The following is a 27,355-nucleotide window of genomic DNA, read 5'->3' on the forward strand; positions in this document are numbered from 1 at the left end:
ATGTGACTCCATGGCATGGATTTTGTAGAACCAGTTAATATTTGTCAGATTCCTTGTTCCTTCCCTGCGAGGGTCTTGTGAGAAGATGTGGGGTGCGGCAGAGCCGGCAACTGTGATACATTGGGAGATACAGAAACTCCTGCTCCCGATCCTTAGTCTCAGCCACTTACATTGCGATAGTCCTCGTAAGAATCCGCCCGGTGCCCCAGGAAGGCCGTGGGATTGCGGATGCTTTCTCTGTACAGATCGACGGCCCGAGAGTGACTACAGGACAATTCATGTATCTCTGCAGAACAGAAGAAAAACAAGGCCGGTGACTCCCAAAGACCAAGAACCATGGAGACCAAAGATCATCCAAGAACACAGACCACCCATAACCAAGGACCATTCAGAACAAGGACCACCTAAGACCACGGATTACCCAACATCAATGACCACCCAAGACCACGGATTACCCAACACCAAGGACCACCAAGACCATGGATTACTCAACACCAAGGACCACCCAAGACCACGGATTTCCCAACACCAAGGACCACCCAAGACCACGGATTTCCCAACACCAAGGACCACCCAAAACTACTGACTATTCAAAATCAGTGACCACCCATAATGAATCTTGTGTATAAGGTGCAAACACAGGAGTTTGATGAAGTTCCCAGATGGAACTGCTGAACCTTATCATCACCGAATAGTCCATAATAGCACAAGAAACCCAAACAAAAATTATATGGCAAAAACTGACGACATCAGTATTAAACCACCACAAAGAACACAGTATAAATTAGTATGAAGCAAATACAAATAAAAGGGATTTAAAAAGCAGAAATAAACTTACATATTGCTTAGATCATTTAAGGCAGAACCATGCTGGGGGAGGCGAAGCCAGATGACACCATGCATTTGAAATCCTATTGCCATGGCATCCCAAGCTCGAATGAGGGAGGGGTAGGGGAAAATACCTTATACCTTTGGGCTTGTGACATCACTAAAGGAACTGTGTTACTACCGCCCTCCCCTTTTTCAAAGTACAGATTTGGGTTCTGAAAACTTATAACCATCATATCTGGGTTTGAGAACCTAGCAGACTATCGGCAGAACCATCATTCATCTTATATTGAAATTAGCTTTCTGATGACATCAAACACTAGCTGTCTATTCTGCTCTGTTCAGGAGAAATCCATTTCTCTGGTTCTGTTGGTGCTACAATTTAGCAAGAACCACTGTAGTGAAGCCCGATCGGAGCACGTCCCAATATGTCATTTTCATATTTGTAAGAGTCAGTGATAAGCGGTCATAGAGGAGCGCTTAGGAAGCAACCCAGGGGCAGACAAAAATGTCAGGTCTCCACCGCAGCTCCAGCCGAAAACCTCCAATGGAGGATAGGAGCAATGAGAAAATGGAAACGGTCTTAGGAGCGCAGGAAAGAGACTCAGACAAGAGATGGGGTTAAACCACAACGCGTTTCGACGGATGATCCTCCGTCGAAACGCATTGTGGTTTAACCCCATCTCTTGTCTGAGTCTCTTTCCTGCGCTCCTAAGACCGTTTCCATTTTCTCATTTTCATATTTGTATCATAACCTGGCGGCGTTCTATGACCAAGTGATTAGATTCTCATCTTTATCTATGAGAGTAGCTGGAGACAAAGAGACCCCCTGCTGTGAGGCGGGAAGCCAGTGACTAGTAATTCAGGTTATACTGGTTGTGTGTGTGAGGGGGAGGAACAAGGGGGGTGAGTGGCTGCAGTCTCAGGTTACAGGCTGCCAGTGAGCTGAAATTTGCAGGCAAAGGGAAAAGAAGGGGGGGGGTCAAGCCCTCACACTGTCATAGCAGAGTTCAGTATGTGAATAGAATATTCTGCAATGTGATAATCAGGGGAACCTTACATCATATTTTACATTATCATTACAATTATTATATTAGATAAAGTGCATATGAAAAGTGCAAAAAAAGTGCATATAGAAGTAATACATAAATCCTGAAAAGGTACACAAAGTTTTGTGGAATATCTTGGAAAATAAGGAGATCATGTTTCTAAAAAAAAAAATTTTTGTGTACCTTTATAGCTTACTGTCAACTTCCGGGAGAGTGACGTCAGTGGCACATGCGCCGTAATAGCAGGAAACTGCAGTATCCATTGCAGCTGTTCCACAGTATAATTATATGACGCCTTTATTTCTCTCTATTTTGATTGGTTGCCCGTACTATATAATGGCTACTCACCCCGCCCCAAGACACGCTTCCTGATGAAGAAGTGAAACGTGCGTTGGGGCGACGGGGATGCCAGTGTGACTATCTCTTATCATGTAAGTGCCCTTTGAGCCTTTTCTTATATCGGACCATGGATACATAGCTTCACACTCGTGACAGTCTACACTGCTGGCCTGTACTTTATATTTAGTTCTGCTGATGTTGGTTCCTAATATATAGGGCTCTATGGATATAAGTGCAAGCTATGTTGGCTATAATTGAATTATTTCAATATACTTATAAGATATATCCATGATTTAAAGGATTACCACTATTTTTACATTGGGCAACGTGTAATATGGCTCCCTGTTTGGGTAGCAGTATCCCTGGTATTGCTTTTGGTTTTTGTATGTATATTTTGGTTTCATTATTTATAATAAAATTTATATTTTATTGGCAATTTATACTGTGTTCTTTGTGGTGGTTTAATACTGAATGATCCATGTAGAGCTTCGCTCCTGTGGATGATTGGTGGGGCGAGACGTCAGCCCCTCCAGGTTATGTTGGATGTTCTGTGCATTTCTGCATGGCGCCTCATGCCAGCAAACAGATATTCTTCACCTTTATTTAATCCTTTGTAACAAGCTCACACCTTTGGTCTTCTCTCGTTTTTTTCTGTTTTGCACAAATCACTCAAAGTGAATGACCACCAAGGATCACCTAGAGCTAAAAATAACACAACCCCCCCCAAGAACCTCCCACCATGTCACTGCCCAAAACCGCTGGTCACCCACAGCCAATGCCTTAGAGAATGAACTTTATATTACCGGTAGGATTCAGGATTTTGAGGAGGACGGTACGCTCACACCCCGGCTGGTTACTTCCACCATTTGCATAGAAATTTAGATCCCCGGATACATCATTGGTTCCCAAACCGCTGATTACTGGAAATAGGAACAAAAATACAAAAACGCACATTTCACCCCAGATGTACATGTGTGTAAGTAATGGATGGAGCAAGATATGTAGAGGTTAGAGTTGTGGAGATATGGACAGAGGTTGCAGGTGTGTATGGCAGAACAAAGTGTGTGGTGTTGGGGAGCTATGGACAATGGGTGGAGGTTGGAGGTCTGGATGACAGAAAAGTGTGTGGAGGTAGCAGGTGTGGACAATAGTGAGAAAGTTGGAAGTATGGACAACCAAGCAAAGTGTGGCAGTCAGAGGTGTGGACAGTGTAATCAGGTGTGGAGGTTGGACATACTTTGGTTGGAGGTATTTAGATATGGAGTTTGGAGGTGTGGACGCTAGGGCAAGGTGTGGATGGCAGAGTGAATAATGGAGGTGTGGATGGTGCAGTGAATGGTGGAGGTTGGTGGTGTGGACAGTGGAGCAAGAGTTGGAGGTTGGATGTGTGGACAGTAGAGCAATCGTTGGAGACTGGAGGTACTTTAATTGGAGTTCTGGACTGTGGAGCTAGTGGTATGGAGTGTTGAGTGGAGATTGGAGGTATGGAAAAATATGACCAGTATTGAGTAAGGAGAAGAAGGTAGAAATGTGAATGATTGATCTAGGGGTGGAGTTTTTAGGCATTTTGGTTGGAGGTGTGGACAGTGAAACTAGGGTTGGAGGTATATTGGTTGGATGTGTGTAAGGTGGAATCAGGGGTGGTGGTTGGAAGTATTTTGGTTGCAAGTGTTGATGGAGGAGCTAAAGGTGGAGGTTGTAGGTATTTTAGTTGGTGGAATGGAAAAACATGACCAGTACTCAATAAGGAGGTGAAGGTAGAGGGAGGGATGGAGGTATCCAGTGTAAATGGTGGTACAAGGTATATGAAGGGTTGGTGATGTTGACTGTGGAGTGCGGGGTGCAGGTTAGTGTTGTGAACGGTGGAGCAAAGGATGGAGGTTGACAGTGTGGATGGTGAAGCGAGGTATGTGGAGGTTGCTAGTGTAGTCAGTGAAGATGTTAATGGTGGAGTTTGGCGGTCTGCAGGCTGGAAGTGTGGACTGTGGAGCGATGGATGGAGGTTGGAAGTTTGAGCGGTGGAGCTAATGTTGCAGGTTGGAGGTATGAATAAACATGGCCAGTACTCACTAAAGGGGTGAAGGTGGAGGTGTGAATGGTGGAGTCATGGATGGAGGTTTCCAGTGTGGATGGTGAAGCAAGGTATGGGGAGGTTGGTGGTGTGAACTCTAGAGGGAGGAGTGTAGGCTGGAGGTGTGGATGGTAGAGTAAGGGATGGAGGTTGGCAGTGTGGATGATGAAGCAAGGTATGTGGAGGTTGGCAATGTGAATGGTGGAGTAAGGGGTGGAATTTGATGGCGTGGGGTGTGAAGGTTGGAGGTGATGACGGTTGAGCTAGGGGTGGAGTTTGGAGGTATTTTGGTTGGCTATGTGAACGGTGGAGATAGGGGTGTGGACGGTTGCGCTAGGAGTCGAGGTATTTTGATTTGAGGTAAGGACGCTGAGCTAGGGGTAGAAGTTTTAGGTATTTTGGTTGGAGATGTGGATGGTGAAGCTTGGAGTAGAGGTTTTAGGTATTTTGATTGGAGGTGTCAATGGAGCCAGGGGTGAATGTGTTTTGGTTTGAGGTAAGGACGCTGGAGCTAGGGGTTTAAGTTATTTTGTGGCTGGTGGAGCAAATAGTGGAGGTTGGAGGCGTGGACGGTTAAGCTAGGGGTAGATAGTGGAGGTATTTTGGTTGGATGTGTGGACGGTTGAGCTAAAGGTGGAGGTCAGATGTATTTTGGTTTGAGGCATGGACAAACACGACAAGTACTCGGTAAGATGGTGGGGGCGTCGGTGTAGAGAGCATCTACGAGTTCAGCATCTGATGAATCCAGTCTCTTGTCATTTGTGGCTCCTTGAAACAAGGGTCCGGCTGTGTCCAGTCCTGCATCATGGAAATCACAATCAATATCTTCAATAAGAAAGAAATGCCAGAAGGTTGGAGAAATGATTCTCCTCCCCCAAGGGTCCCCAACCTCAGACTGCAAAGACATTGATCATCTGAATTTCACAGAGATGTCAGAAATTTTTAGACAAGTCCCTAGCCTAAATCTAAAATAAGGAATGGGGCGAAGGATTACATGGGATCACGAAAATCAAGTAGCTGCAAAAGTGTTGTCTTTCCCGTTCTCTCCCATCCTTACCCATCGCTACCACTATTCACCTCATCAGGGTCCATGCCTTAGACCAGGCTTCCACAACTCCAGTCCTCAAGGCCCACCAACAGATCATGTTTTCAGGATTTCCTGAGTATTGCTCAGGTGATAATTGCATCACCTGTGCAATACAAAGGAAATCCTGAAAACATGATCTGTTGGTGGGCCTTGAGGACTGGAGTTGGGGAACCCTGCCTTAGACGATGAGAAGACTGCCACCATACTCCATCCTCAGGTTCCTGCACAATACCCTTGGTAGGGGGATCAGGTTTGGGGGACCTTCACATGCTACTGAGCCCAGTAAGCTCAGGAACGTATTGTGCAATGGATACTGGGATCCCAATCTATCTCTGAGATCCCCATCTGTCTCTGGGATCCCCACCTGTCTCTGGGATCCCCACCTGTCTCTGAGATCCCCACCTGTCTCTGAGATCCCCATCTGTCTCTGGGATCCCCATCATTTATCAGTACAGGAGCCCCCATGCTGCCATCCCTCTGCTGATGCCCTCTCTGCTTAGCACTTACCGCTTATTCTCTGCACATCACAACCCTCTGTCTGTCCCGCAAATGCAGCAACGTGAGCCCCCAAACTGTGACCGATGAAGTGCACATCCAGTTGGCTTGTTTGATACATTTCCTGAGGCAGGAGAACATCATCAGACCTACAAGCAGCTGCCGAGGGGCAGTATGAAGTATCCCCCTGGCATGTGGGGGAGCATGGCATCCGGGTCCCTGTCATTGGCTTACCTCTAATGAGGCCTTGAACTGGGCTATCTGCACGCCCACCACACGAGCGTTACTCACAGCCTGCTCGTATCTGATGCCAGCCCCGTCCTCCCAGTTCACCGAAAAACAGTTCACGTCATCAACATCTAATATATCCTGAGACAGAGAGAGACAAGGGGGTGCAGATAAGCACTGGCCCAGTCTGGCGGCAAGACCACAGTCCCCCCGGCTATGATCACACACTCTGGGAGTGCCCCCTAGGCACATAATACCCCAGGCCCAATGTGAGCAGCTTATGGGGGGGGTCCGCACTCCTTATATCTATGGTCAGTGCATCCTGTGATCTGCTGTGACAGGTTATAACATCTGTAATATCCACCTGAGACATCTCGAATGGCCAAGTATGAACAGCTCCCGGTCTGTATCCATGGATGAGGAACTTTACCGGCTTGCTTGGATTAAAGCTGGAATTCAGGACCATGGAGTGATCTGCGGCTCTTACCTGAAAATCAGACCGATACATTGTAACCAACAGTAATGGAAAACTATCATCATCATCAGAAGAAGAACTGCATAGATTGTATCTGCCTGTCTTTCTGGGATGTCCTGTGAGACCATCTCTTAGATCACCTGTGGGCTCATTTCTGGGACCACCGGGGAGATAATTTCAGGGATCACTTGTGAGATCATTCCTGTGATCACTGGTAGGATCATCTATGGGTGCAATGGTGGGATAATTTCTGGGATCAGGGGTGGGATTTTCTACAGCTCACTTTGTATGAAATTGCTGAACATTTATGAAAAGCAGAAATATTTCCTAATTCGACCTTTTTGAGATCTTGAACATCTCACGGATGGTCACAAACACCACAGAGCCATCCTCCTACCTGAACGGTGGAGAGAACCTGTATATATGGAGCAGGTAATCGGGAGAGGGTCCTGGAATCATAGAATCCCAGAATGTTAGCGTTGGAAAGGACCTTCAGGGTCATCAGGACCTACAGGATCATCAGGACTCCCGGGGTCATCAGGACCTCCAGGATCATCAGGACCCCCGGGGTCATCAGGACCTCCAGGATCATCAGGACCTCCAGGATCATCATGTCCCTGCTCAATGCAGGAGTCACTAACCCATCTCAAAAAAGTATAATTCACTGCATACTCCAAAATGATTCTTAGCACAAAATTATAATTTTATTGGTAGACATCCAATCCAAAAAAGAAGCAATGCCATTGTAATGTTAAGATATGTCTGTAAGGTATAACGTCTAGAATCTTCCCTTCCTCCACTCTGATGAGAAAATCTCCTTGTCATGTAGCTGCAGCATCCCCCCTCCTTAACAGCCCTCTGCCTGCTGGTAATAGGACACTTCCTGTTACAAACATTTGGCTCCTCTCCATAGCTAGGAATGTTAATTAAGCTGAGTGGAAATAGTGTCTTTGTCCTGGCCATGAGGCTGGCTACAGGTATAGGAAATATTAAAAGAAGCCCTAGTGTGCCCCTCACTCGGGGCAGAGATATAATAATTACATTTCTGCGAAGGGCAGCTTTCTAATCCCTAATTTTCACGGTTTGAATGCCTCCAGAAACTGAGATATGGATTGCTACCAAATGGAGTGTCTTAATTACAGCATGTTTGATGTTGTCATATTAGGTTCGATAAACTACAAACAATGATACCCTTGGTGAGTTTATTCGAGCTTCCCTCGTTAAGATATGATTATTATAAGTTTTTAGTTAAATTTCAACTTAGAGAGTAGGGGGGTTGGACCTCACCAGACCGCTCATTTCGTGAGGTCACAAACCCAAAGGGATAAGGTATTCCCTCCCAAAATCAGTTCAGCTTGAGCTACAGATTGCATGCTGACAAGACCTACCCGATGTATTGGGATGTCTGGCTGCTGTCCATTCCCCGAGTCACATGGGTTGCCTAATACCAACTAAGCACATGTAAGTGTACTTTCTGTCTTTTCATCCATGTTATTTTTATATATTTGTACTGTAAATATTTAATGTCTCAATTTATAGCAACTTTATCTATGTAATCACTGCCCACCATTTTGGGAATAAATGATAAAAATTTATCAGTCTGCCTTCATGCTCTAAGAAACGAACTATGCACCTTTTTTAGATAATTACGCTACTGTTTGGGTTGGCTTCAAACCCCTCCATTAAGTCTATAACTTAAGTGGAGAAACCAGGAGCTGGTGGCAATGTGGTGTGTGTGGTTGGTTAGGCTAGTTGGCAGGACAGAAGGGTCTTATATTGCTGAATGAGGGACTGCGGCCCAAAGCATTGATAATTCCCTCACTGCAGTAGTCTAATTACCCGTGCACAACAAGCAGCCCATCTGGTGACTAATTATCCTAGGTGCAGTTCCCTGACTGACCTGAGGGTAAGGGGGGCGCCGGAGAGCTGTGAGTTCCAAAGTGGAACTGAGAAAGTGGGATATACATAAATCCCTGCAGTTCTTGGAAGGTTGTTAGTAGTGGTGGGGCATCCAAAATACCCCCCTGCGGTAAATTGTTAGAGCGAGATTAACTTGCTGCATTTTTGTCACATGGTGCCAGTGGCGGGATAACTAAGATAAGCCCCCACTGTGCCTGTGATAGCCGTGTGTCGGCAGTGCGTCGCGTCCCTCCATCCGCTGACACCAGGGTCAGTGGTGGGATCGTCACATATTGGTGGCGTCACAGCCATGTTAGGTATAAACAGCTTAGAGACCAAACGTTTTGACCCTCCCAGGTCTAAATCATGGGGTAGTACAAAATAAAATAAAAGGACGTAAGACATCGCCTAAGGGTGTGTGCACACGCTGCGGATTCTGCTGCGGTTCCGCAGCGGATTTGGCCGCTGCGGGTCCGCAGTAGTTTTTGCTGCGGTGTACAGTACCATTATTTTCCGCGCGGTTTTCCTGCGGTTTTGAAACCGCAGAAAGAATTGACATGTGAGTTCTTTCTGCAGATTCCGCTGTGGTTTGCCATCTCCTCCATTGAGGAGATGAAAAACCGCAGGGCAAAACCGCAGAGCAATCCGCAGGTAAAACCGCAGGTATTTTGACCTGCAGAATTACCTGCGGATTTTACAAATCCGCACTGCAATTCGCAACGTGTGCACGTACCCTAACAGTGCTGTGGTACTTCCGGGCAGGATGACGCACTTCCAGTCCGGCGGTACACGGCGCTGTTTATAAAGCCCTAGGTAATGAACGCCAGCATGCCGGCACATCCTATACACGCAGGAGCGCCGCCATTATTAACCCTGTACCCACCAATGACTCCAGGTAACGTTCTTTATCAGGTTTACCCACCTCCATTTACCACATATATATATTTTACACCCCCAAACCCTGCAGCTCCTTATCAGCCCACATGCCTGCACTTTGTTCATTTGCACATTCATTAATAGTTGCCCCATTTTTCTTTAGGGGTTCCTTATCTTATGGGCTTGCCCTATTTGTGATATCACAGTAACCAAGGTCGATCACCATCTCTGTGATTCCTGTATTATTTGATTATTACTGTAGAATAAGTTTATTCTGTGTTCTATTAATGATATATATTGGTGCCGCTTATAATGTACATCAACTCCTACTGGATTTATGATTTTATTATGTATCATTCTGTAATTCTTCATGTTTTGATCGATTTGTTTGGTCTTATATGTCCTTTTATTTTATTTTGCAGTACCCCATGATTAAGACCCGGGAGGGGCGAAACGTTGGGTCTCTAAGCTGTTTATGCCTAATATGGCATTGCCTCTTTTTTGGATTGGATATCTACCAATAAAATTATAATTTTGTGCTAAGAATCATTTTGGAGTCTGCGGTGAATTATACTTTTCTTTATATTTGGGGCTTCAGGGTGAGTGCACACGTTGCGGATTGTGCTGCGGATTTTTCCGCTCAGATTTGCAGGTAAATCCGCAGGTAAAGTGACCTGCATTTTAGCTGCGGATTTGCCAGCGGTTTTCCCCTGCGTTTAGACACCTGGACAATGGAACAGGTGGCAAAATGCTGCGGAATCCACAGAAAGAATTGATTTAAAACCGCAGCAAATCCGCACGGAAAAATCCGCAGGTTCTGCACAGCATTTTTCATTTTGCATTGCCTAACATGGTACTGTACACCGCAGCAGAATCCGCAACGTGTGCACACAGCCTCATAGTCCAATTCACCAGCACCCACCCTTATATAAGACCTGAGTGCGCACCATTTCACTACTAACCCATCCCAGACAGATGTCTGTCCAGCCTCTGTTTGAAGACTTCCATTGAAGGAGAACTCGCCACCTCTCGTGGCAGCTTGTTCCACTCATTGGTCACCCTGTCGCGTCATATTGTATGTTTCCTTGGTTGGGCTGAGGACTCACCTCGAAGGGCTGGCGATCTGTTTGCGTTTGGAGAAAGAAGCGCGTATTGATCTTCTCAGGGGATTCCGGTGCTGGGATGAGAATACTGCCAAATTTCGTCAATATATTCGAAGGACCGTTGAAGCATCCAAGTCCAAAGAAGCAGACCTGTTCAGCTGCACATAAAACATGACAGCCATTACTGGCTCAGAATTGTAGGACATTCAAGAGGGTAATGGCCTCCAATCAAATGCTGCACTACAACTCCCATAATGTGATGAGACATGGACAGCTGCAGGTTGTCTGGCATGCTGGGATTTGTAGTGGCTGAGAGGTACTGTGTAACATATAGGGTACGACCAGGATGTATACAGAGGGTATATACAACATATGAATAGAAAACATAATGGGGATCTACAGGTGTATATATAGGGTACATACAGTGGATCTACAGGTGTATATATAGGGTACATACAGGGGATCTACAGGTGTATATATAGGGTACATACAGGGGATCTACAGGTGTATATATAGGGTACATACAGGGGATCTACAGGTGTATATATAGGGTACATACAGTGGATCTACAGGTGTATATATAGGGTAAATACAGGGGATCTACAGGTGTATATATATAGGGTACATACAGGGGATCTACAGGTGTATATATAGGTACATACAGGGGATCTACAGGTGTATATATAGGGTACATACAGGGGATCTACAGGTGTATATATAGGGTACATACAGGGGATCTACAGGTGTGTATATAGGGTACATACAGTGGATCTACAGGTGTATATATAGGGTACATACAGTGGATCTACAGGTGTATATATAGGTACATACAGTGGATCTACAGGTGTATATATAGGGTACATACAGTGGATCTACAGGTGTATATATAGGGTACATACAGGGGATCTACAGGTGTATATATAGGGTACATACAGTGGATCTACAGGTGTATATATAGGGTACATACAGTGGATCTACAGGTGTATACATATAGGGTACATACAGGGGATCTACAGGTGTATATATATAGGGTACATACAGTGGATCTACAGGTGTATATATAGGTACATACAGGGGATCTACAGGTGTATATATAGGGTACATACAGTGGATCTACAGGTGTATATATAGGGTACATACAGTGGATCTACAAGTGTATATATAGGGTACATACAGTGGATCTACAGGTGTATATATAGGGTACATACAGGGGATCTACAGGTGTATATATAGGGTACATACAGGGGATCTACAGGTGTATATATAGGGTACATACAGTGGATCTACAGGTGTATATATAGGGTACATACAGTGGATCTACAGGTGTATATATATAGGGTACATACAGGGGATCTACAGGTATATATATATATATAGGGTACATACAGTGGATCTACAGGTGTATATATAGGTACATACAGGGGATCTACAGGTGTATATATAGGGTACATACAGTGGATCTACAGGTGTATATATAGGGTACATACAGTGGATCTACAGGTGTATATATAGGGTACATACAGGGGATCTACAGGTGTATATATAGGGTACATACAGTGGATCTACAGGTGTATATATAGGGTAAATACAGGGGATCTACAGGTGTATATATATAGGGTACATACAGGGGATCTACAGGTGTATATATATAGGGTACATACAGGGGATCTACAGGTGTATATATAGGGTACATACAGGGGATCTACAGGTGTATATATAGGGTACATACAGGGGATCTACAGGTGTATATATATGGTACATACAGGGGATCTACAGGTGTATATATAGGGTAAATACAGGGGATCTACAGGTGTATATACAGGGTACATACAGTGGATCTACAGGTGTTTATATATAGGTACATACAGGGGATCTACAGGTGTATATATAGGGTACATACAGTGGATCTACAAGTGTATATATAGGGTACATACAGTGGATCTACAGGTGTATATATAGGGTACATACAGTGGATCTACAGGTGTATATATAGGGTACATACAGTGGATCTACAAGTGTATATATAGGGTACATACAGTGGATCTACAGGTGTGTATATAGGGTACATACCCTAAGTATACACCTGTAGATCAACAGTATGTACCCTATATACACCCCTGTAGATCCACTGTATGTACCCTATATATACACACCTGTAGATCCACTGTATGTACCCTATATATACACCCCTGTAGATCCACTGTATGTACCCTATATATATACACCTGTAGATCCACTGTATGTACCCTATATATACACCTGTTGATCCACTGTATGTACCCTATATATACACCTGTAGATCCACTGTATGTACCCTATATATGCACCTGTAGATCCACTGTATGTACCCTATATATATATATACCTGTAGATCCACTATACTTACCCTATGTATATACACCTGTAGATCCACTGTATGTACCCTATATATACACCTGTAGATCCCCTGTATTTACCCTATATATACACCTGTAGATCCACTGTATGTACCCTATATATACACCTGTAGATCCACTGTATGTACCCTATATATACACCTGTAGATCCACTGTATGTACCCTATATATGCACCTGTAGATCCACTGTATGTACCCTATATATATATACACCTGTAGATCCACTATACTTACCCTATGTATATACACCTGTAGATCCACTGTATTTACCCTATATATACACCTGTAGATCCCCTTTATTTACCCTATATATACACCTGTAGATCCACTATACTTACCCTATATATACACCTGTAGATCCCCTGTATGTACCTATATATACACCTGTAGATCCCCTGTATGTACCTATATATACACCTGTAGATCCACTATACTTACCCTATATATACACCTGTAGATCAATTGTAAGTATAGAGAATCTACAGGTGTATATATAGAGTACATACAGTGGCTCTACAGGTGTATACAGTGCCTTGCAAAAGTATTCGGCCCCCTGGAACTTTTCAACCTGTTCCCACATATCATGCTTCAAACATAAAGATACCAAATGTAAATTTTTGGTGAAGAATCAACAACAAGTGGGACACAAGTGTGAAGTTGAGTGAAATTTATTGGTTATTTTAAATTTTTGTGGAAAGTCAAAAACTGAAAAGTGGGGCGTGCAATATTATTCGGCCCCTGTAACGTAATACTTTGTTGCACCACCTTTTGCTGCGATTACAGCTGCAGTCACTTGGGGCATGTCTCTATCAGTTTTGTACATCGAGAGACTGAAATTCTCGCCCATTCTTCCTTGACAAACAGCTCGAGCACAGTGAGGTTGGATGGAGATCGTTTGTGAACAGTTTTCAGCTCTTTCCACAGATTCTCGATTGGATTCAGGTCTGGACTGTGACTTGGCCATTCTAACACCTGGATATGTTTATTTGTGAACATTTCCATTGGAGATTTTGCTTTATGTTCGGGATCATTGTCTTGTTGGAAGACAAATCTTCTTCCCAGTCTCAGGTCTTTTGCAGACTCCAACAGGTTTTCTTCAAGAATGGTCCTGTATTTGGCTCCATTCATCTTCCCATCAGTTTTAACCATCTTCCCTGTCCCTGATGAAGAAAAGCAGGCCCAAACCATGATGCTGCTACCACCATGTTTGACAGTGGGGATGGTGTTTTCAGGGTGATGAGCTGTGTTGCCTTTACGCCAAATATATCGTTTGGCATTGTTGCCAAAAAGTTCGATTTTGGTTTCATCTGACCAGAGCACCTTCTTCCACATGTTTGGTGTGTCTCCCAGGTGGCTTGTTGCAATCTTTAATCAACACTTTTTATGGATATCTTTGAGAAATGGCTTTCTTCTTGCCACTCTTCCATAAAGGCCAGATTTGTGCAGTGTCCGACTGATTGTTGTCCTATGGACAGACTGTCCCACCTCAGCTGTAGATCTCTGCAGCTCAACCAGAGTGATCATGGGCCTCTTGGCTGCATCTCTGATCAGTCTTCTCCTTGTTTGAGATGAAATTTCAGAAGAACAGCCGGGTCTTGGTCGATTTGCTGTGGTATGATACTCCTTCCATTTCAATATGATCGTTTGCACAGTGCTCCTTGGGATGTTTAAAGTTTTGGAAATCATTTTGTATCCAAATCAGACTTTAAACTTCTCCACAACAGTATCATGGACCTGCCTGTTGTGTTGCTTGGTCTTCATGATGCTCTCTGTGCATCAAACAGAACCCTGAGACGATCACAGAGCAGGTGCATTTATACTGAGACTTGATTACACACAGGTGGATTATATTTATCATCATTAGTCATTTAGGACAACATTGGATCATTCAGAGATCCACAATGAACTTCTGGAGGGAGTTTGCTGCACTGAAAGTAAAGGGGCTGAATACTATTGCACGCCCCACTTTTCAGTTTTGAATTTCCACAAAAATTTAAAATAACCAATAAATTTCGTTCAACTTCACATTTGTGTCCCACTTGTTGCTGATTCTTCACCAAAAATTTACATTTGGTATCTTTATTTTTGAAGCACGATATGTGGGAAAAGGTTGAAATGTTCAAGGGAGCCAAATACTTTCACAAGGCACTGTATGTAGGGTACACACAAGGGATCTACAGGTGTAAATATAGGGTACATACAGGGGAGCTACAGGTGTGTGTATATATATATATATATATATATATATATATGGTAAGTATAGGGGATCTACAGGTGTATATATAGGGTATGTACAATGGATCTACAGCTGTATATATAGGTACATACAGGGGATCTACAAGCGTATATATAGGGTACATACAAGGGATCTACAGGTGTATATATAGGGTTAGTATAGGGGATCTACATGTTTATATATAGGGTACATACAGGAGATCTACAGGTGTATATATAGGGTAAGTGTAGTGGATCTACAGATGTATATACAGTTAGGTCCATATATATTTGGACAGAGACAATATTTTTCTAATTTTGGTTCTAGAAATTACCACAATGAATTTTAAACAAAACACTACAGATGCAGTTGAAGTTCAGACTTTCAGCTTTCATTTGAGGGTCTCCACATTAACATTGGATGAAGGGTTTAGGAGTTTCAGCTCCTTAACATGTGCCACCCTGTTTTTAAAGGGACCAAAAGTAATTGGACAATTGACTCCAAGACTATTTCATGGACAGGTGTGGGCAATCCCTTCGTTATGTCATTCTCAATTAAGCAGATAAAAGGCCTGGAGTTGATTGGAGGTGTGGTGCTTGCATTTGGAAGGTTTTGCTGTGAAGGAAACAAGCGGTCAAAGGAGCTCTCCATGCAGGTGAAACAAGCCATCCTTGAGCTGCAAAAACAGAAAAAACCCATCCGAGAAATTGCTACAACATTAGGAGTGGCAAAATCTACAGTTTGGTAAATCCTGAGAGAGAGAAAGAAAGCACTGGTGAACTCATCAATGCAAAAAGACCTGGGCGCCCACGGAAGACAACAGTGGTGGATGATCGCAGAATAGTCTCCATGGTGAAGAGAAACCCCTTCACAACAGCCAACCAAGTGACCAACACTCTCTAGGAGGTCGGCGTATCAATATCCAAATCTACCATAAAGAGAAGCCTGCATGAAGGTAAATACAGAGGGGTCACTGCACGGTGCAAGCCACTCATAAGCATCAAAAAATCAAAAGGCTAGACTGGACTTTGCTAAAAAAACATCTAAAAAAGCCAGCACAGGTCTGGAAGAACATTCTTTGGACAGATGAAACCAAGATCAACCTCTACCAGAATGATGGAAAGAGAAAAGTATGGCGAAGGCGTGGTACAGCTCATGATCCAAAGCATACCACATCATCTGTAAGACACGGCGGAGGCAGTGTGATGGCTTGGGCATGCATGGCTGCCAGTGGCACTGGGTCACTAGTGTTTATTGATGATGTGACACAAGACAGAAGCAGCCGAATGAATTCTGAGGTGTTCAGAGCCATACTGTGTGCTCAGATCCAGCCAAATGCAGCCAAACTGATTGGTCGTCATTTCATACTACAGATGGACAATGACGCAAACCATAAAGCCAAAGCAACCCAGGAGTTTATTAAAGCAAAGAAGTGGAATATTCTTGAATCACCAAGTCAGTCACCTGATCTCAACCCAATGGAGCATGCATGTCACTTGTTAAAGACTAAACTTCAGACAGAAAGGCCCAAAAACCAACAGCAACTGAAAACCACCGCAGTGAAGGCCTGGCAGAGCATCAAAAAGGAGGAGACACAGCGTCTGGCGATGTCCATGAGTTCAAGACTTCAGGCAGTCATTGCCAACAAAGGGTTTTCAACCAAGTGCTAGAAATGAACATTTTATTTACAATTATTTAATCTGTCCAATTACTTTTGGTCCCTTTAAAAACAAGGTGGCACATGATAAGGAGCTGAAACTCCTAAACCCTTCATCCAATTTTAATGTGGATACCCTCAAATGAAAGCTGAAAGTGTGTATATATAAGTTACATACAATTGATCTACAGGTGTGTATATATAGGGTACATACAGGGGATCTACAGGAGTATACAGGTGAAACCAGACATTTCCATCCGCTCTATATAAAGACACATCTGCAGGATTCTCTCAGTATCTGACATGAAATCAGAATAAACCTTTCCCGGTTTAGGACAATTAGGATTATTATAATTATTAATATTTGCCAAATGTCAGAATAATGAGAGAGAGGATGTTTTAAGGCATTTTTATTACTGCAAAGTCAGAAGTTTCTCATTATTCCGGCATTTGGCAAATATTAATAATTATAATAATCCTAATTGTCCTAAAACGGGAAAGGTTTATTCTGATTTCATGTCAGATACTGAGAGAAACCTGCAGATGTGTCTTTATATAGAAAGGAAATGTAACATCAACTGTTCTTCACTGTCCTATTAAGGGAATAGAAGAATCCAGGATATCTATAAACAGAAATATAGTGAGGAAACACTTAGCTAACCTAAATGAATTCAAGTCTCCAGGTCCAGATGAATTACACCCCAGAGTACTGAAAGAGATAGCAGAAGAAATTTTTGAACCTCTCCCCATAATCTTTGAAAATTCTTGGAGAACAGAAGTCCCAGAAGACAGGAGAAGAGCAAATGTTGTTCCTATCTTCAAAAAGGGGAAGAAGGTGGACCCAGGCAACTATAGGCCGGTGAGTCTGACTTCTATACCAGGAAAGATCTTTGAACAAATTATTAAACAACATGTATGTCAGTACCTGGATAAGAATGAAGTGATTAAACAGAGTCAGCATGGGTTTGTAACTAATAAGTCATGTCAGAGTAACTTAATTTCCTTCTATGACGGAATCACTGATTGGGTGGATCAAGGAAATGCTGTAGATATAGTATATCTTGACTTCAGCAAAGCATTTGACAAAGTCTCTCATACAATCCTTATTGAAAAAATGACTAAGTATGGAATGGACAAGGCAACTGTTAGGTGGATTCATAACTGGCTTAGTGATCGGACCCAAAGAGTGGTCGTAAATGGCTGCACATCCAGGTGGAAGAATGTCTCAAGTGGGGTACCACAGGGCTCTGTCCTGGGCCCTGTATTGTTCAACATCTTTATCAACGATTTAGATTAAGGAATTGAGGGTAAACTGATTAAATTTGCTGATGATACAAAGCTAGGAGGGATAGCTAATACTAGAGAAGAGAGAGAGGATTCAAAAAGATATAAATAAACTGGAGAAGTGGGCAGCAACTAACAGAATGGTTTTTAACAGGGAGAAATGCAAAGTACTACATCTGGGCAATAAAAATGAAAAAAGCATATACAGAATGGGAGGAATAGGGCTAAGTGACAGCACATGTGAAAAAGACTTGGGTATACTAATAGATCACAGACTGAATATGAGTCAACAGTGTGATGCAGCAGCAAAAAAGGCAAATGCAATTCTAGGATGTATTAACAGAAGCATACAGTCTAGATCACGTGAAGTCATTATTTCCCTCTACTCCTCTTTGGTCAGACCTCATCTGGAATATTGTGTCCAGTTTTGGGCACCACATTTTAAAAAAGACATCAACAAACTGGAACAAGTTCAGAAAAGAGCGACCAGAATGGTGACCGGTCTGCAAACCCTGTCTTATGAGGAAAGGTTGCAGGATTTGGGATTGTTTAGTTTGCAGAAGAGAAGACTGAGAGGAGACTTAATAGCTGTCTACAAATATCTAAAGGGCTGTCACATTGTAGAAGGATCAACTTTATTCTCATTTGCACAAGGAAAGACTAGAAGCAATGGGATGAAACTGAATGGGAGGAGACACAGATTAGATATTAGAAAAAACTTTTTGACAGTTAGAGTGATCAATGAGTGGAACAGGCTGCCACGAGAAGTGGTGAGTTCTCCTTCAATGGAAGTCTTCAAACATAGGCTGGACAGACATCTGACTGGGATGATCTAGAGAATCCTGCTTTGAGCAGGGGGTTGGACCAGATGGCCCAGGAGGTCCCTTCCAACTCCACCATTCTATGATTCTATGATTCTAGAGTGGATGGAAACTTCTGGTTTCACCTGTATATAAATATATACAGTGGGGGAAATAAGTATTGGATCCCTTGCTGATTTTGTAAGTTTGCCCACTGACACAGACATGAACAGTCTATAATAATAACGATAGGTTAATTTTAACATTGAGAGATAGAATATCAAAAATAAAATCCCGAAAATCACATTGTATAAATCATATAAACTTATTGGCATTTTGCAGTGAGAAATAAGTATTTGATCCCCTACCAACCATTAAGAGCTCTGGCTCCTACAGACCAGTGAGACGCTCCTGATCCACTCGTTCCCTGCATTACAGACAGCGGACTTACATGGCAGATCTTTTTGGAGTAATTTAATTAGTTTTAGATCCATTTATATTATTGTAGGACATTTTTCGCTATGTATAATTAAATTCTCCAGTGGTATAAAATGCAAGTATGATCTGTCTAACATCGACTCTATGATTTTCTTTCTCTTTTCTTGGGAACGTCCATCCTGGAGTGATCTGTATCGTTGCAAGGAACCGCTCACTCTTCCTTTCATGTGTCGCCACTCTTTGGAATTAATTGCAGCTCTGTGATTGGTCTGTAGCCTGTCTATAGTTTTCTATGCATCTTGTTTTTATTCACCTATGACTAAGGGTGCCTTTGTGCACCAGAAACGCGTCAGGTGTTTTTCTGCATTTTAAATATGGCATAATAGCCTAATAAAGTTTTTTCATTTATGCCGGTGTGCCGAACGGACTTTCTTCTCTTTTTGGATATCTGCTGTGCTCACCAGCAAATTCGTGCACCCACCTGTGGATTAATGAACTCAGCCCAGGGTGGTTTCCCATTTGGATGCGATGCAAGCTCCCAGTCCTCCCTCTCCAGGGGTCTTACATAGTCACCTTTAGAAAAGACTCAATTATCAGTCATTTCATCTTCATACAGGCCGGGGTGGATGATAATCGGACGACGGCCGGGTCCTGTGAGTTCAAGGGAAATGGTAGATGTGCCTCCTGCGAGGTCAAACACCTCCCCCATCCTAACTCACCTGCAATCGCTAACATCCGTTCATACAAAGATCGTCATAATTAAATGTCACAGCAGTTATAAAAAAAGAATAAAATCAGAACATGATTGACAACAGTCTGAAAATTATACAGAACAGACCAAAGTGAAGAACAAAAATAAATTCACAAAAACACAGACCTATCCAATCTATCATTGAAAGCTGTCGCTTGAGAACGCAGAATCCACCCGGCTTCTCTTCTCAAAAGTGATTTATGCCGATCACCTCCCTGTGGAGGTGAGATCAGTGATCACCTTTTTGATGGGTTTCCTCCACGGACTTCTCTAACAGGACTAATAAGTCGTGGAACTACCTTACCGGTCCTGATGGAAGTAACATGTTCCCTAAATCTTGAGAGATCTCATTGTTTTGCTGATATAGAAAAAACTGCACAAAATACAAAATAGTGTGAACACAACACAATTTGTTCTGCGAGATATAAAATGTTGTACATTGTGAGAAACTGAACCTATTTTAAGAATATTTCCTGTAATATGTTGGGGGCAAAAAGAACAATGGCCACATCTGAAATCTCCCCTCGGAGTACCCAAACTGAGCCAATCTTTATTATCTACCCTTAAAGGGAATCTGTCGCCTATTTTTCGCCTATAAGATGCAGCCACCGCCATCAGGGGCTTATCTACGGCATTCTGTAATGCATTCTGTAATGCTGTAGATAAGCCCCCGATGTAACCTGAAAAAGAAGAAAAATGAGTTATATTATTACTCACCGGGGGGCAGTCCATCGCTGGGAGAGGTCAGAGAGGTCCGGCGCCTGCGCACTGCAGTACTCTGCTCTTCCCTCAACAGGACTGTGCAGTGCGCCTGCGCCGGAGCCGTGACGGGAAGCAAAGAAGAAGATGTAATCGCTGGAAGATGGGAGGCGCCGGACCGGACTGCGACACCCATCGGACCCGAACCGGACCGGACCGCCCCCCGGTGAATATAATCTAACGTGTCTTTCTTCTCTTTCAGGTTACATCGGGGGCTTATCTACAGCATTACAGAATGCATTACAGAATGCTGGAGATAATCCCCTGATGGCGGTGGCCGCAGCTTATAGGCCAAAAATGGGGTGACAGATTCCCTTTAAACGACTGTGCACTAGAATCTCCCCTAGACTCGCCCTACGTCTACAGGTAATAAGAGGCCTCTCACCACAATATCTGAAATTTCCTTATCTCATTCCAACAATTTTTTCTGATCACAGATGGAATATAATTATCCATTGACCCGTATTTAAAACAGAACACAAATCTCCTGTCCCTGTGTTTCCTGCCACTTCCCGATAAACCATCAGAGGTACATGACTTTTCCAGTGTCGCATCCAATAAATGTATGGGGTTAGGGGTTTCCTCTATTTCTAAATCTATCATATAATTCTTTTGATTGTTTCTCAAAACCTTCATTACTGTTGTCCTGAAATTGGCTATACGGCAGTGACCGCTTCACATGTGATGGGTGGGCACTGTCATAATGAAGTAAAGCGTTGGTGGAATTCAGTGTGAATTGTTCCCAGATCTATATGAATTTTCACATCTAAAAATTCCAAAGATGAACCTCCGAAATTGGAGGTGAACTTCATGTTCATATTGTTGGACACATTGAGAAACTCCACAAATGAATGGAACTCCTCGCTGGAGCCGTCCCACACTATGAACACGTCATCCACGTGTCTCATATAGAGTTTTATATGCTTCAAAAAACTATTTTTCTCCGAACAGACAAATCGCTCCTAAAACATGCTAAAAACAAATTCACAAAGGTACAAGCTACCGGAGTCCCCATCGCAGTACCACTCCTCTGTAGGAACCAGTTCTGGCCCAATTGGAATGCATTGCATCTTAAAATAAAAGCTCTCCCTTCACAGACAAAATAAAAAAACGCTGGCGTTTTCTCCGTGCTGCTTAACATCTCCCTAATAGCACTAATGCCCCCATCATGTGGAATCCTGGTGGAGAGACTCTACATCTATAGGAGCTAACTGAAAACCATCTTGCCAAATTAAATCCTTAAGGGAATCCAAAAAGTGTTTGGTATCCTTAATATAAGATGGAATGTCCCGCAACAGCGGGCGTAACAACCACTCCATGTATTGGGACAAAGGCTCAGTACACGAACCTATCCCCGGTACAATCGGGCGTCCTGGAGGTGACAAAAATGACTTGTGCATTTTAGGGAGATGATACCAGTATGGTTTGCAAGGGAACTCAAGTAGCAATTTTTCCACTTTTTTCTTGGAAACAATATCCATCTCCATGAAGATGTTTTAACGCTTGTGGTGCAGTGACCGCTGTGACAGCTAAGGGGGCACTGTATGGGTCATGCACAGAGGCATATCCATTGTGGTAATGGACATAGGATGGTAAATGACCGTTATGTATCCCAGGCTGGGTGGCCCTGGGATGTAAGCTTGATCAGGTTTTGTTACAGTGTATCAGGGAGAGCTTCCAGGTGGCTGGGGAGACGGGTGGGATCAGTCACCTACAAACCCACCCAGGGGCATGTGTCTGAAGTAAAGCCTATGTGTGTGGTTGTGAATCTGAAGGACCTGCAATGAGGTCATAGCCATGTGATGCTGTGGGCGTGGCTACGGACCATATAAGGTGACCAGGGTAGGTCACATAAGGGAATGTCTGGATCTGATTGATCCATGTGGAAGGTCCTGGAAGAGCGACATGCTAGAAGGTGTGTTGCCTTCCTGGAGTGCACATGTGGACGCCGCTGACCGTGTGTGGCCTGTGTGTAAGGGAAGGGACGTCAGGACTGAGAAGCAGCTAAGAGGTAACCCGGACAGGGGGGAAATAACTGTGAGGCTATAGAGCCTGATTGCTGGACATTGCACAGCCTGTGTGACCACAGGGCTGAGAGAGAGCGAAGCCCTTTGATGAACATTCTTCTGTTGTGATATATGACTGTTGCTGCTATATGGTTTATGCTGTCTAATAATAAACCACATGGACTGATTTATGAGGAAAACCCGTGCCTGGCGTGCTTAATCCGCTGCCGAATGAGTGTCCCTCAACATGAATAACAAGCACTGCCTTACAGTTGGTGGAGAATGCTAAGGGCACTGTTGTAGCCGTGTTGCTAGGGGCAACAGACGAGGTCTACAAATTCGGCTGCTAGGGGCAACGATTCCAAGAAGCACATGTTGCAGTGCAGGCGATTCTGAGCCAGGAGAGATTTACAGGATACCTCTGCGGTAGAGGGATCTGAGAACCTGCGTGGCGGCAGGTAACGGTCGTGAAAACCGTGTGATACTGACTGGAGTCAGAGAAAGAGACTGTTGATAAATTGTGGGACACCTCTGAGGAGAAGAGGCATCCTGGAACCTGTGTAGCTGTCACCAACAGGTAACAGACAGGAGTCGGTGGTATGCTGACCGGGGTCAGTGAGAGAGACTGTGGACCTGGTGAGGCCGGTGTGTTGGGAAACCCTGGGGAGAGGGTCGGATCCCTGAATAGCACCCGGTGAGGCCTGTGTGTTGGACGGTTCCAAAGTGGGGACGGACGTCCTGAATAGCACACAGACAGGCCACGTGTGTTTTTCTTGCTGTAACTCGGCGGGGTTACAAAGATTGCTGTGGATCGGTGGGTCCACGAATACAGCACAGCAGGAGCTGCAGTGACGCCAGCAGCTGTTTGTGAGCGGCAGCTGGAGGTGTCGGTGATTTGCGGCTACAGCAGGAGCTGTGGCAGTGCCGGCAGGAGCTGGTGTGGTATCGTAAGAGGACATCAGAGTATTCGTCTTCTTAAAGGGCCAGTTTTAAGCCCAAAAGACATAAACGATACTGTGTGAACTCTGGTTTAAGAAGGCCTGTAGAGGGGACATGGGGAAATCCCGAAAGGGAACGGTGACCCAAACCGGGGTGGTAACCAAAAAAGGGGTGTAGTCCCAGGGGCAGGCGATGACCAAAAAGGGGATAGTGGTCCAAAAAGGGATGGAGTTTTCAAAAGGGGCAGCACTGGCTACCTCAGTGGACAAGTCTGGGGAACAGCGGTGTTTGTATCTGACTTTTTCTGAGTGCGGCACATTCTTTCCGGATGACAACGGGCCGCAGGTGTGTATCGTGATGCTACACCGTGTAGGAGTCTCTGGACTTCTGGACTCAAAGAGTCAGGTGACTCTGACAGGATCTCCTCTCGTTTTCTGTCTGAACGAGAAAAGGTCAAGGTTTGCTGCCACCATGGTGTCACTGTGGACTATACTGTGGACAGAGTAATGATTGAGGGGTCCAAATGGGTTAGTGCCAAGGTGACAGTATAACACCAAACTTAGTGTATCCCTTCGAGAGGGGCCGGGACTTTGTCTTGTTTGAAGATGCAGGGGAAGTTGATGAAGTGTGGGGTGGCTCAAAGGAGGAGGTAGCACCACCTAAGGTCGATAGTCTAGAGTTCCGGGTGACCGAGGGAAAGTGTGGGTCTGACCAACTCGGGGATTTGGCTGGGGTGACCAAACGTGTGACGATGGTGTTACGTGTTACGGAACCACTCAGCACCCAGAATATGTTGTGCAGTTATATGTATGTATAATAGGTTCCATGGGAGATGCATGTCTCTAATGCATCAGCCCACAGGCTGCTCCCAGCCGCCCCCCCCACCTTTGTAATTCCCACAGTAAACATCGGCAGGCTCCGGCCACCTGCGGCTTTTGTAATGTATGTCTGGCCTGCCGCTTTTCTATTGGCCTGCCCTCTGAATCTGTGTGATATATTCTGTGTCCTGTGAGTAAAGTGTTGTCAGACTGGAAATAGGTGGAGAAGCAGTGATCTTTTATATGTGCCCATGTAACCAAGGAATTCCAGCCAGCGTCCTTCATTCAGACTCCAGCCAAAGCAGAGTGGACCTCCGGAAACACGGGGTGGTACTGAAAGAGGTACCCGAGATAGCAAGACCCCGTTACACATGGAGAACGGGGTACCTCCAGGAAAGGGGTCCGACACCTGTGTGAGTGGGGGCTTGCTGTTCCAGGATGATGGGATGAGTGGTGACTCCAATTCAGACTGTGACTCGAACACAAGGGAAAGCATGTGTAGTAAGGAGGTCACTTTGTCTCGGACAAACTCCAGCACAGAGGGAGTTAGTGATGCGCTGGAATTAAAACAGAACTGTAGTACACCCGCAGAAACCATAGAGGCAGATGCAGGAACAGGTCGAGCTCTGAAGAGGCAGAGTGTAGGTGGGCAAGAGAGCCCATCTGAAAATCTAAACTGATGGTGCGACATGTGCTGGCCAAAAGAGCAGGACCAAGAGATAGAGTTGTTTAAAGAGACTGTAAAAGAGCGTGTTGAACGAGAATGGGTCCTAAGACAAGCAGCTGAGCACAGAGTGAATGAGCTGGAGATGAAGTCTCTGAGCTCAGAGGTCACCTGTCAGCGTGTCAATCTATGAACAAGGCCATAGTGAAAGATATGGAGGTGCTCAGAGAGGCCCAAGAGAAGCATCAGCAGGAGCGTCTCCGGAGATAGGATGAGCGTCGCTGCCTGGCAGAGGAGTGAGAAAAAGTTTGTAGCGAGCTCATGATAGAGAAGGAGACAAATGCCCAGTTCCAGAAATCCATGGATGACCGGGAAGTCGAACTGTCATGCTCCCCTGATCTGATCACAATGAAGGAGAGTAGGGGAGACTCCGCTGTTCAAGTGAATAATAGAGGTACCCGAAGACGTGCAAGAAGCCTTTACCGGTGAAGGTGTGCATGAGGCTTTTAAAAAGGCGGTCCAAGCATGTAGTGTGAACTGGGCACCAGAGACAAAGCAGTTGGTGATACTATCAACCAGGGAAGACACAGCAAAGCGGGTAGCTGTCCTCACAGATATGCATCTGCAATGTCTCCACGCTAAACAGATGTTCAGGCTGAGTAATGGGAAAGCTGCTCGACGTCTAGAGCTGGTAAGGGAAGCTAAGAATCGGTTGGGCTTGGGAGAAGACGTAATTCCGGTACCCAAATATCTGGTGGGGAGAGTTGTTGGAAGACTCGGGAGGTGATGCAAGATCTTGTAAATATCTCCGGGGTGGCGAGGGTGGGGATCCCTCCTGATGATGAAGTCCAGGTATCTGGTGAAGATGGCATGGTTCCCATCATTGTGGTTGGCTCCATGGAAAGCTTAAGGAACTTTTGGATGCTCCTGGAATATCAACTGACGTACCTGCAGGAGATAGAGCAGTTGAGACTGGACTGACTGCAGATTAATAAAGAGATGTGGAACATCAGGTGGCGGCAGCCTTCATCCCAAGGTATAAAGACCCGAAGGGACCCTCCAAAAAGTGAAATGGCAGGTGGCCGAAGACTGTCAGCAAGGCGAGATCGTCAGAAATCTGCAAGTTCTTATTGGGTTGGCACCTGTGAGTTCTTACAATTTAGCTGGAAGCGAGGTGATTGTGTGTCTGCTCTGAAATGATAGCGGTGCATTTTTTTTTCCTTCTTGGATATTCAATTAATCAGTCAGACTCTAGCCCTTACAACATGGGCAAGGCCAAAGAGCTTTTTAAGGATGTCAGGGACAAGATCATAGACCTGCACAAAGCTGGAATGGGCTACAATACCATAAGTAAGATGCTGGGTGAGAAAGAGACAACCGTTGGTGCAATAGTAAGAAAATTGAACAAATACAAAATGATTGTCAATCGACACCAATCTGGGGCACCATGCACAATCTCACCTCATGGGGTATCCTTGATCATGAGGAAGGTGAGAGATCAGCCTAAAACTACACGGGAGAACTTGTTAAAGGGAACCTGTCACCCCCTGCAGGCGCTTTTAAGTAAAAGAGCCACCTTGTGCAGCACTAATGCTGCATTCTGTCAAGGTGGCTCTTTTATTTAGCGTCCCTTCCACCGAAGAAATAATCTTTTTAAAATTGGTCAGACATACCGATATTTGTCAGGGGGGCAGGACTTTCGCCCCTGGACACATAGCCTCACATACGTCAGTCATGTCCTGCTTTTGAATTTGGCACCGCCTCCTCAGCGTTCATTTCTTTTTCTGGTGCCTGCTGCACCACTGCCCTGCTTAGCTCCGCCCCTACTGGTCACGTGTGCAACGTCATCACAGGTCCTGCTTGCACCCACTGCTCTGGTGAGCTCCGCCCCTACTGGTCACATGGTGCTGATGTCATCACAGGTCCTGCTGCACCACTGAAAGAATATTACAGCGCAAGTGCAAGAAAAAGAAATGAACGCTGCACCAGCGCTGCACCAGCGGTGCAGCAAGACCTGTGATGACATCAGCACCATGTGACCAGTAGGGGCGGAGCTCAGCAAGCAGTGGTGCCAGCAGGGCCTGTGTTGACGTCAGCACCATGTGACCAGTAGGGGCGGAGCTCACAAGAGCAGTGGGTGCAAGCAGGACCTGTGATGACGTCACACCATGTGACCAG

General features: G+C 44.6%; 1 protein-coding gene across 1 annotated transcript in view; it reads right to left on the reverse strand.

Moving 5' to 3' along the window:
- Positions 1–27,355, reverse strand: part of LOC141060367 (pancreatic triacylglycerol lipase-like) — a 70,065-nt gene that overhangs the window by 12,923 nt on the left and 29,787 nt on the right. Inside the window, exons 4-10 of the mRNA XM_073556573.1 lie at positions 10,454–10,608; positions 6,462–6,584; positions 6,104–6,238; positions 5,882–5,993; positions 4,972–5,085; positions 3,020–3,136; positions 171–286 (exon numbers count right to left, since the gene is read on the reverse strand). Of these exons, the coding sequence (XP_073412674.1) occupies positions 171–286; positions 3,020–3,136; positions 4,972–5,085; positions 5,882–5,993; positions 6,104–6,238; positions 6,462–6,584; positions 10,454–10,608 (872 nt within the window). The remainder of the gene's footprint in view (positions 1–170; positions 287–3,019; positions 3,137–4,971; positions 5,086–5,881; positions 5,994–6,103; positions 6,239–6,461; positions 6,585–10,453; positions 10,609–27,355) is intronic.

This window comes from Dendrobates tinctorius, unplaced genomic scaffold, assembly GCF_039654945.1.
Source record: "Dendrobates tinctorius isolate UK_male_01 unplaced genomic scaffold, ASM3965494v1 ptg000236l, whole genome shotgun sequence".
In the NCBI taxonomy this organism is placed as follows: Eukaryota; Metazoa; Chordata; class Amphibia; order Anura; family Dendrobatidae; genus Dendrobates; species Dendrobates tinctorius.